The sequence below is a fragment of the Terrapene carolina genome, unplaced genomic scaffold, assembly GCF_002925995.2.
Source record: "Terrapene carolina triunguis isolate 2854851 unplaced genomic scaffold, T_m_triunguis-2.0 Scaffold23, whole genome shotgun sequence".
Classification (NCBI taxonomy): domain Eukaryota; kingdom Metazoa; phylum Chordata; order Testudines; family Emydidae; genus Terrapene; species Terrapene triunguis.
Genome location: NW_020664374.1, coordinates 22,250,084 through 22,262,238, shown reverse-complemented (window position 1 = coordinate 22,262,238; position 12,155 = coordinate 22,250,084). Strand labels below are relative to the sequence as shown.

The following is a 12,155-nucleotide window of genomic DNA, read 5'->3' as shown; positions in this document are numbered from 1 at the left end:
CCCTTACCTTGGAGCCAGGCAGGGTGGATTTGATTTAAATCAAATAGCTTTAAATCATGATTGATTTAAATCACTAGTCAGGAAGTCTCAATTTAATCATGGATTTTTACATAAAGGTGCATTCTTGGTTGTTATAACCTTAATACATATAGATGTAGGTTTCATTTTTAGAAGGTACACACTATACATTTTTAAACAGTGATTTATTTTGAAAACTTTTCAGATTAGTTTTACAGCTGTATCAAAATGAATGATTGGTTATTTCATTTACCAAAGGTAATTTAAGCATATATTTATGAAGTCATTGGGAGGTTAACTATCTCCAATTCAATAGGTTAATCATTAATATTTGGAGGATTTTCTTGCCATGCTGTATTAGGAGGAGAACATCACCAGACAGACATTTAAATTGTTGTATTTAACTAAAACAACATTATTATGTATTCTGGATTTTTTTCTTCAACAGCAAACATATAATGTTTTAACAAAAGAAGCATATGAATTTTTGAATGTAGTTAAACATTCAAGTTTTTTAAAATCAGGTTTGTTTTTATTAAAATTATTTTTAACTAAAATAGTTAAATGAAATATTAAAAAAAAAATTAAATCGTCTACATCAGCCAGGTCATCAATAGAAACTTAAAATATTGGCTTCTGCAGCTAACTCAGTCATCTTCACCTTCATTTTCCTGTTTGTTCATAATCTGGAAAAGAAAAACAAGCTTTCCTGCTTTTTCAGGTCCCAAATGATTTCTCAGTTTGGAAAGAATTAGTCCAAAGGAAGAAAATATTCTTTCTACACTGGCAAAAGAAGCTACTGCTGTTTAAAAGTGATATTATCACTTCAACAGTCTCTGAATCCAAGTGCTTAAGTGACTTCCACCAGTTTACTGGTGTGACTTTCTTTAAAACAGCATCAGCAAACATATATTTCTTGAATGGTTCTTATTCCCAAACTGAGTCTTTTTTATGGCCTGCTGCCATTATAGGTTTTCCCTTCTAGCTCTGCTGCAGGGATCCTGAAAGTTCTCGGATCCACTGGGGCACAGCACATAGCAGGGCTGCCCCAGAGCTGCAGACCCTGGAAGACCTGGGGCTTCTGACAAGCTGGCAGGAAACTAGGCAGGGTTCTGCCAGAAGGAGAGCAACAAAAATGATAAAAGATTTAGAAAATATTACCTCTGAGGGAAGGTTGGGCTGGTCTATGCTACATGGGTTCTGCCAATACAGCTGTACTGGTGTAGCTATATCAGCAGAGCCCCCTGCTGTAGATGCTGCATATGTTGACAGAAGAAAGGTTTGCTCCTGGTATAATACCGCCTCCAGGAACAGCACTAGCTGGGCCAACAGAAACACTCTTATCTTGGCATAGCTATGGTGACTAGGGGGTGGATGTTTATTTGTTTTTAACACCCCTGAGTGGCATAGCTATGCCAACAAACTTGTAGCATAGACCTGGCTCTTGAAAAAACTGGGTTTGTTTGGCCTAAAGAAAAGAAGATAGTCAAAGGCGGGGACTTGAGTCTTCAAATATGTAAAAGATTCTTATAAAAAGAACGGTGAAGAGTTGTTCTCCATGTCTGCTGAGGGTAAGACAAGACATAATCAGCTTAATTTGCAGAAGAGAAATGTAGGATAGCTATTAGGAAAAATCTTTCAAACTATAAGACTAGTTAAGCAATAGAGCTGGTTACCAAGGGAGGTTGTGGAATCCTACTCACTGGAGGTTTTTAAGAACAGGTTTGACAAATATCTATCAGGGAGGTCTAGGTTTAATTAATCTTGCCTCAGTGTGTGTGGGTCTGACTAGATAACCTCTCAAGATCCCTTCCAGCCCTACGTTTGTATGATTCCATGAAACAGATACTGTTAGGGGGCTTATTCCTTCACCCTCTCACTTCCCTGGTCCTTCTCGCATGAACAGAGAGCAACAATACCCGAAGTCCGAAGGTGCAAACAATTCAGTGTTTATTGGGGTGAACTTCCAGCAAGCATGATTCCAGTTTCCTTCCTCAGTGTCCCCCTTCTCAGCTCTGACACCATAGAGCCTTGCCCGTGTCCCTGTTCCCATTCCCCCCCTCTTAGCGAAACATGATTCCAATTCCCCCACCCCCATTCCCTGTTCCCATTCGTCCCCTTACTTTCTGAGTGACTGAAGACTATATAATAAAACTTGAGTTCTGCTTAGCTATACCTTAACCAATCATTTTACTGAAATTTAACTAACCAATCTTAACATATTGTAACATGGTTATTTAACCAATTATATCCCACCACCTTAATTGGTTTACACCCAACAAAATTAATTATACAGCAGACAGAAACAATCACAGAACCAGACAGAGATTATACAGACAAACAATAGGGAAGTGGAGACTACAGTGATAGAACAATACAGAAATGAGGATTTCACATCCCAGCTATTGATAAGTGAGTTCTTGCCAGACAGAATGCTATCAAACTAAGTTTCCTTTTATATCTTCTAGGCTCTTCCCTTTTTCTGGAGGTGATAGGAATATCAGGACAGGATTGTATTCCTAACATCCCAATAGCACCTTATTTCAAAGCAACTAGTTTGAAATGTAAGGATGTGACCATACACTTCCCAGGTTATGGCTGGCCTCTGCTGCTTAGCCAAAGAACAGGGCCTCAGACTGTCACAGTAAGAGAGGGCCCTTACACTGGCAGACAGTGATTTTGATTCTTTCTTTTATGTCTCTATAACTAGCTAAGTGATAAGAATACACCTAAATTCTTAAAGTATAGGCCTTTGCAGACAGGCCTGAATATCTATATCCTAACACTCCACCCCTTTTTTTTTCTTTTTCTTTTGGGATCCTCCTGCCCAGGTATCCCTGGAAAAGCATAGGACATATGGCGACACATTTCCTGATAGGGCCAGGCATCAAGGTGGAAGGTGTCGATATTCCATTTGTCCCACTGCCCCTTATGTAGTATAGTGCCCTGCACCTTCTCTCGTACGGGCATACCACACCTATTCCAATTAGTGTCCACAGAGAAATGGGTTATAGTCCAAACCAACTTAACCACTTGGTATGGAATCAGGCAGTATGCCCTGGTTCCATTATTCACAGCAATAAAATTTACAGATCCATTTGTGCACTAACGTCCAGATAGCAGCATGTAGATGTGTGTAGTTGGTTAAGGACTGGTGTAATTGTGCCCCCAGTAATATGTACATTTCCAGCAAAACACCTCATACACAGTACACCCAATTGTCCTCCCCTTGCCATAGGCCATTGATCCTGCTTCTCCATAGTCATAGGAGAGGGGTACATCCAAACATCTTCTCTGGATTTACACCATTTTACACACTCCTCCATTGATTCCCAGTGAGCTCCTCCCCTTCTCATTATTCCCATAGGGCTTGTGGGGCCCACCTTAGTTGCCATTCTATTTCCAGGCACCATGGTAGCTATTACACAGGTGCTGGCCTCCTAGTTGAGCATTTTGCATTCCCATACACATCTCTCCCGCCCCCCAAGCTCAGCCTTTTGAAGCCATCTCCACCCACGTCATGAGGTTTTCTGTTCATTGAAACACAATGATACTAGCAACAAGACAAACACTACAGACAAACAACACAAAACATAGATCCATGGTATTCTGGGTTATTCTTCCGCTGGCGTCAGCATGCTTGTAGAGTGTCTGAAATACAAAAGAAACAATTTCCAGAATATTGCTTAATAATAATACCAATTCCTTTTACAAATTTCCTTGCTAACTGCAGGAAAAACAGAAGAATTACCTCCAGGCTGTCCTTATTTTGTTCTATAGTCAGGCTAGTGAATTACCCCACTCACTGGTCATTTATGAAATTCATGAGGTAGTGTACCTCAGTTTCCCCTCTTGTACAACAGACCAGGTTTTCAATAGTTTCTCTGCTGTACCAAGCTTTAAGTTCATTCTCAGGTAATAGCTGAGAGACAGCTTCAGATTTCTGCTACACACACACACACACACACACACACACACCCTTAGGGTTAACCTGTCCCCCTTATTTTCAGGCTTGACTTGTTTTTTCACCTCCCTTTTCTGGAGGGCCATCATCTGAGTCTTCTAGTAGCTTGTTTGCTGACCAGATATATTCATTATTTGCAGGTTCTTTGTGCTGCTACTTATGGGCAGTTTCCTCCTTCCCCCATCAGCTAGGTAATTTGCATCCACACAGAGGCTTTCTTGGCTTGTTTTTGAATCCAAAGCTTTCAGCAGCTCAGAGACTGTCTTAAAAGGGACGCATTCCACTTCAACCAGAGTTCTGATTACTTTTCACTTTCATTTCCTGCTCCAAAACACACACAGATCTGAAAGAGAGAGCACAACCTATTGTGGCTCCTTTTGGAGCCCTAATAGGATTTTAATTAAGTACCATGTTTTGTTTGCATTTCTTTTACCCCTTTTCCAATATACACTGCACACGTCCTGGGAAATAGTTTAACCTCCATAACATTATATTAGCCATATTAATTCTACACAAGGTGTAACTGCGTCCCCCGTGCCCAGAGTTTTCATGCACCCCCACCAAAGCGACAGTGCGATTCCCCAGAGCCACCCCAAGGCTCAGTGTTCCCATCATTGCTCCCCTTTTCCTTTTCTTTTTCCTGTGCGCGCACACAAAATTATCTTTTGCCTAACATCCCTTGCACTGTGATTACTTTACCCCGATTACACTCCCATCTTGTACAACCAGAGACAGCCAGGGGCAGTCAAGTTAAGTTCCAGTAGAAACCCCTGACATTCCTTTAGTGATTTTGATTACATTACCCAATAGTCAAATAATTTTGATCAGATTATTTCTCTGCCTGCTGCCTGCAGCAGTCCCTTATAGACCATTTTTGTGGGAAAAGGGCCCATTTTCCCTCAGAATAGCTGTAAAGGCTTCTGGGGACAGAAGCATAGTGGTGGTAGTAGCCACTCTACCTGACCCCCTGGTATAATTTAATTACCAAGGTTCCATCCAATGTGACTGCACAGAGTTGCACATACAGTTACATTTATATAACTGGGTTTTATTATCAAACCAAAAACTTGCTTCTTGTAATACCACAACTCTTACCTTTTACCATTTCCAGAACTCCCAAATGTTTACTTTCCTCCAAACCCTGTATTATCAATTTTTGCAAAAGGTATTTGTAACTTTTCACTTACTTCTTTAAATCACTTACTACTACATTTAGTTCTTACAGACAAATTGCACTACCTTTAACATCTCAGCCACCAAGTACAATTATTGCCACACAGCTGCCTTAACCTGTGCTGTCTTTACCTTGAGACTGTTCAAAAGGCAGTAAAACGTTTGTCTTCATGGTTGCCCATGGATCTTTTATTCCAAAAAATTCCAGTGGAATATAGCAGACCTCTGTCATACTTTGTCCCAAAGAAAACAAAAAACCAAAAACATTTCACATAAGTATCCAAAGTGTACCCTCCATTAAAACTTCAGAAAAATAAAAGCGTGGAAAGGCCTGGGGAGCGGAGGGGAAAGAAGTAGAAAGAAACCGATGAAGCCTGTCAGGTCAGTTTAAAGTATAGGCTACCAGCAGCAAATTAAGTAAACTGAGAAAAAGAAGAAAAGGATATAGTTAGCTCCGAACCAAGAGTAGGCTCCCCGGGTTGAAACAGTTGGGAACCCTTACCCCCAGGTTCTCATCCTGGCTCTGGGAGAAGAGTGGGGGTTGTTACCTGCTCCTGCAAACCCTGCCATTTTTCACTTTGAAACCTTGTCTTTTTTTTCTCCACTCCCCCAGGACCAAGTCCCAGCTCCTGTCTCTAAAGGTGGTCTGTTAACTCTGCTTCTGACTCTAAACCCTGTTGTGCCAAATCATCTTTAACCACCCCAACTAATTTACAACCCTTCAGCAGCCCTTGCTGAAACAGCACCAAACTTGAAAGATTACTGGCAGCTTCCCATAATGCTGCCCCTACTTCAAACCTCTCACAAGTGGACTGAAGTGCCTCCTTTCCCTGGAAGGCATTCAGTCCCAATGGGCAGGGACCTTCTTCCACTACCCATATACCGAAGGAGGGTGGGCTCCTCAGCCACCCCGCATCCCTCTGGGTCCCCTAACACTGCCTCCATTTCCTTTTTAATCTCATCCCAGGTTGACCCCTGCACCTGGTATGCGTCCTGGTTCTTCCTTCTCCATTTATCCAAAAATCCTTTACCCTGGCTTGCTAGAACCCTCAACTACCATCACAAGAGTTCGCTGTACCCCCTCCAAACAGCTGCACAGACTGTTGGGGAGGGGGACTTATAGGCTGCCATTCACCTATCCAATGCAATCCGAGTCAATGCGATCCAAGAACAGGTTTGACAAATATCTGTCAGGGAGGCCTAGGTTTCATATCTTGCCTCAGTGTGTGTGGGTCGGACTAGATGACCTCTCAAGATCCCTTCCAGCCCGACATTTCTATGATTCCATGAAACAGATACTTTTCCAAAACATTTTGGTTTTGACAAAGTGGCATTTTCTGATGACAACCTGTTTTGTCAGAAAATTCCTGACCAGCTCTATTCACACCAAGTCAAGTGGGGACTTTGAATTTTACAGTCATTTGAATGGATGATTTGCACTAATTTCCCTTATAAACTATATTTTTCACTACATTGGAACCTCAGAGTTATGAAACCAGAGTTTCGAAACTGACTGGTCAACTACACACCTCATTTGGAACCAGAAGTACTCAATCACACAGCAGCAGAGACCAAAAAAAAAAAAAAAGAAGCAGCAAATCCAGGACAGTTCTGTTTTAAACATAAACTACTAAAAAAATAAAGGGAAAGCAGCATTTTTCTTCTGCATAGTAATGTTTCAAAGCTGTATTAAGTCAATGTTCTGTGGTAAACTTTTGAAAGAACAGCATAACCTTTTGTTCAGAGTTAAGAACATTTCAGAGTTACGAACAAAGTCCATTCCTGTGGTGTTCGTAACTCTGAGGTTCTACTGTATATGCCACATAGTTCCAAGTGATGATAATAAGCAAAGTTGGCATTAAAAGTGAAAGACTTAATTGTAAAATCACTCGTAAAATTCACTCCAGAAAATTGAGGTGTTATGTGTGGTAACTCGTTAATTTTTGTTTGAATTCCAGTTGTTTACAGTCAAAAGCTCTGATAGATTGGAATTATCTGTACACTTTTACCAGCATGTTATTTTGCTGTTGCTTTTCACTGTGAAAACAACTTCTTGATAAGTTGTCATGATTCAGGCTCAGACTGATTTTTAATTTCACTACTCAAAGTTAATTACTGTTACCCTTGAGCTCTCTTTACCAACTATATTAAAATATAAATAGCACAAAAATACTAAATACACATTAATATTTTAATCACATTTTCCTTCCTTCTAGTTATCTACATTCAGTACTGGTTCAAAGTGGTTTAGGGTGTACACAGTAGTAGGCGTTTTTAAACTTCTGAAAAAAATATGCTGTGCTGTTGAGGTTTTCTGCTTCTTAAATTCATGCATTTCCATGGCTGTCTGTTCTTCATTTCTCAGAATACACGTGATATTTCCAAACTTTGGAATATTTAAGTCTTTAGATACTTATAGAGTATGAGGTTTTGTTTTAAAAACGGTTAACATTTATTCGGTGCTTTTACTTTCTAAGGAGACCATTTGCTCTTGGCTAATATGCCTGCATGATATTTTGTTAGTTGTAGCTTTACAGTTAGGACAAGAAAGAATTGCCAGTTATTGTCTGTTAGAAAAACGAAGGTTATGTAAAATGTATATACTTTGTTTCCAATTAAATTACTACACTAGATCAAACCACTTGTTTTAAGACTTTGTTACATTGTATATAAATGAAGAAACTAGTGTTACCTAAGAAAGTTTATTTTTCCTTTAATTATTTTAGGACAAAATTCTCAAGTCCAAAGCTGAGCAAACTGTACTATGTTGATAAATTTAGAGCAGCTAAACTAGAAATTATTTTTCATTGGTTAGATTCATATCACATGTTGAACTGCTGTTTTTTCCCCCTTGGTCTTTACATAATCACTTCCTGCCCACAGTCTCAGTAGACTTAATTGCTTGCAACAGCAGATTTGATCTCTAATTTATACATGTAATTGTAGAACACAAACTTTGTGTCATAAGATTATAATAAAAACAACGAGGCGTCTTTGTGGCACCTTGGAGACTAACACATTTATTTGGGCATAAGCTTTCGTGGGCTATATCCCACTTCATCAGATGCATGAAGTGAAAAATACAGTAGGCAGGTATAAATATACAGCACATGAAAAGATGAGTTGCCTTTCCAAGTGGGGGGGATCAGTGCTAATGAGGCCAATTCAATCAGGGTGGATGTGGCCCATTTCCAACAGTTGACAAGAAGGGGTGAATATCAACTGAGGGAAATTTTCCTTTTTTATAGTGACCCAGCCATTCCCAGTCTTTATTCAGGCCGAATTTGATGGTGTCAAGTTTGCAAATTAATTCCATTTCTGCAGTTTCTCATTGAAGTTTCTGTTTTGAAGGGTTTTTTTTGTTAAAGAATGGCCACTTTTAAGTCTGTTATTGAGTGTCCAGGGAGATTGAAGTGCTCTCCTACTGGTTTTTGAATGTTACAATTCTTGACGTCTGATTTGTGTCCATTTATTCTTTTGCATAGAGACTGTCCGGTTTGGCCAATGTACATGGCAGAGGGGCATTGCTGGCACATGATGGCATATATCACATTGGTAGATGTGCAGGTGATCGAGCCCCTGATGGTGTGGCTGATGTGATTAGGTCCTATGATTGTGTCCCTTGAATAGATATGCGGACAGAGTTGGCAACGGGGTTTGTTGCAGGGATTGGTTCCTGGGTTAGTGTTTCTGTTGTGTGGTGTGTAGTTACCGGTGAGTATTTGCTTCAGGTTTGGGGGCTGTCTGTAAAAAAATCCCTTAAATCGCCCATAAAGTATAGTATACTATACATGGTTTTGTATATACAACCCTGTACAGTAATATGTATAATGTACGCATAAATAGCATTTAATTTATGTTACACTCTTGGCCATTCAATTATTTGTCTGTTTTATTTTGTTTGTAAGAGTTAGCAGTTTTCTTTTAAAACATATCTTGCAGAATTTGTTTACGGGGGGAGGGGAGGGGAGCCAGTGCCAGTAGAGGACGCTATAATGACACACCAATCTCAGTGAAGAAAACGAATGTTTGAAGGGATATTTTAGGAACATAGGATCTGCCATATTAGGTCACATGATGGTGCATCCAGTTCAGTATCCTCTCTTACAGTGGCTAGTACAGATGTTTAATTTAGAGGAAGTGTGATACATCCATGGTAGATGATAATGAGTATCTGGCTCATCACAGGTGGGCAAATCCCAGTGCCTAAAACCAACCCCCTGACTTCAGGCAATGGGGAAATGGCCAGTTGTTCCTTCTTGATATTTGTACTCAAGGATACAAGAGGGAAAGAACACCTTCTCTGTGTACTAGGGCAGTGATTGCCCACCCTTCATTATGAGTGCATTTAAGATTCTCCAGTCTTGAGAACCTGACAGTTTAAAAAAAAAAAACACAGGCAATCCAGCAGCGTTTGGGGCTTGTCTATATGAACATATGATTTGCTGGAGTACAAATGTACAGGTGAGTCACATCATACGCGCATTTAACTTATGCGAATTCAACTATACGCACTCGGCAAAAAAAAGAAAAACAACAAGATACCTGTAAATAGTGTGAGCAATTCCACCCACCATTCCACTCAATGAGCATATGCCCCGGAGTGAGCGTGAGATGGGAGACGTGAATCTGCTGTTCCCTCAGTCGGTCTCAGTTCCCGTGTGCCTCTCATAGTATGAGCATCTAGCCACGCTGAGTGTGATTCTAGTGTTTAAAGATACGTATTTTTCGTACAACATGGCCCCTTAACACAAGCCAACTACTTCATCTGGTGCTCAACCAAAGAAATAGCCACCTGTTCCAATGCTGGAGGAAAAACTGACTGTGTTGGACTTATTGAGAGACGGTATGTTGGTCTCCAACGTGGTGCGTAAATATGGCCACAACGAATCTAGCATCCATGCCATCAAGATTTGAGAGAGAGAAATTCATCAAGCTGTGGCATCAAGTGCTCCAATAACTGCTAAGGTGACGACCCAGGTGCGTGATAAGACTTTAGTGAAGACTGAAAAGGCATTAAACTTATGGCTGGAAGACATGAACCGTAAACCTGTGCCTATCGATGGCAACACGTTGCAAGAAAAGGCTCTTAGCCTCTATGCGCTGTTCAAACCTCCTGCCGAAGAGGGACAGCCTTCTGATGAGAAGGAATTCAAAGCCAGCCAAGGTTGGCTTAAAAGTTTTAGGAACCGCTTCAACCTCAAAAATGTGCAGACTACTGGTGAAGCTGCATCTGCCAATGAAGAGGCAGCAAAAGCCTACCCCGAACAATTAAAGAAAATCATAGAAGAAAAGGGCTATCTTCCGGAAAAAGTTTTTAATGCTGATGAGACTGGGCTCTTTTGGAAAAAAATGCCCAACCGCACTTACATTTCGAAATCAGAAAGACAAGCCATTTAATAAAAGCATTTAATAAAGCCGGGCTTGCTCTACAGGGCTGCAAATCCCCGTGCCCTAAAAAGGCAAGAACAAAAATCTCCTGCCTGTGTTCTGGCAATCAAATAAAAAGGCTTGGGTGACGGCAGCATTATTTCTGGATTGGTTCCACAAGTGTTTCATTCCAGAGGTCAAGCGGTACCTTGAAGAGAAAGGACTTGACTTTAAAGTGTTGCTGATCGTAGACAATGCTCCTGGCCAGACTGCGGCACTCCGGTTTGCACACAACGACGTTGAAGTCGTCTTTCCCCCCCCGCCCCTCCAATACCACCTCCACCCTCCAACCTCTCGACCAAGGCATGATTCGCTGTTTCAAGGCCACGTACACGAGGCTTACGTTCACACGGATATGTAGCGCTATGAATGCTGATTCCAATCTTAATGTGATGGAGTGTTGGAAGTCCTTTAACATTGCCGATTGCATCACTTATATTAAACAGGCAGTGGATGCAATCAAGCCTGAAACAGTCAATGCATGTTGGCGAAATCTATGGTAAGAATGTGTGAATGATTTTAAGGGTTTCCCGACCATTAACAAAGAAGTGAAACGCATTGTTCAGGTGGCCAGGCAAGTGGGTGGTGATGGCTTTGTCGACATCCTTGAGGAAGAAATTGAAGAATTAATTGAGAGCCATAGAGAAACATTGACTAACGAAGAGTTAAAGGAACTGATAAAATCGTCCACAGAAGACTAAGGCCTGGTCTACACTAACCTCCCAATTCGAACTAAGGTACGCAACTTCAGCTACGTGAATAACGTAGCTGAAGTCGACATACCTTAGTTTGAACTTACCGTGGTTCAGACGCGGTCCACACGCGGCAGGCAGGCTCCCCGTCGACTCCGCGGTACTCCTCTCGCCGAGCTGGAGTACCGCAGTCGACGGCGAGCACTTCCGGGATCGATTTATCGCGTCCAGACCAGACGCGATAAATCGAACCCGGAAGTTCGATTTCCAGCCGTCGAACTAACGGGTAAGTATAGACCAGCCCTAAGATGATGACAACAAACAGGAAGAGCCAGCAAGTTGGAATCTTCATAAATTTGCTGAAGTGTTTCAAGCAGCGAAATACTTGAATGATTTAATTTCTGAATACGATCCCTCTATGGAACGAAGCCTCAAAATCACACATAGTATTACAGATGATTTGAGACCGTATCAAGAAATGTTTGAGCAGCTCAAGAGACAACAGCAACAGTTGCCGATCACCATGTTTTTCAAGGAAAAACAACCAGCAGCAGATGAGCTTACGCAATTAACTTCTCGAGCTGAACCACTTCGTCTACGACTCATTCTCCATCACCCAAGGTCTCCATCACTTCCGTCTCCTGGATCGACATCAAGCCCCGACCACTCCCTGTAATTACACCCTGTAATTAAAAACACAATACTGTAAAATTATATTTTGCATATGTAGTCTTTAATGTATACAGTAATGTACAGTATATAATATACATATTACTGTACAGGGTTGTATACACAAAACCATGTACAGTATACTATACTTTATGGGCAATTTAAGGGATTTTCAAGGGTAATTTTGACTATACACAATTTTCTCCTTA

The 12,155-nt window shown here is 40.9% G+C and overlaps 1 protein-coding gene across 1 annotated transcript in view; it reads right to left on the bottom strand.

The window, feature by feature from the left end:
• The window catches only part of LOC113406163 (putative uncharacterized protein CXorf58), a 34,347-nt gene extending 29,020 nt beyond the window's left edge, over positions 1–5,327 (bottom strand). Inside the window, exon 1 of the mRNA XM_029910954.1 lies at positions 5,288–5,327. Coding sequence (XP_029766814.1) covers positions 5,288–5,327 — 40 coding nt within the window. The remainder of the gene's footprint in view (positions 1–5,287) is intronic.
• Between the last annotated feature and the right edge of the window lie 6,828 nt (positions 5,328–12,155).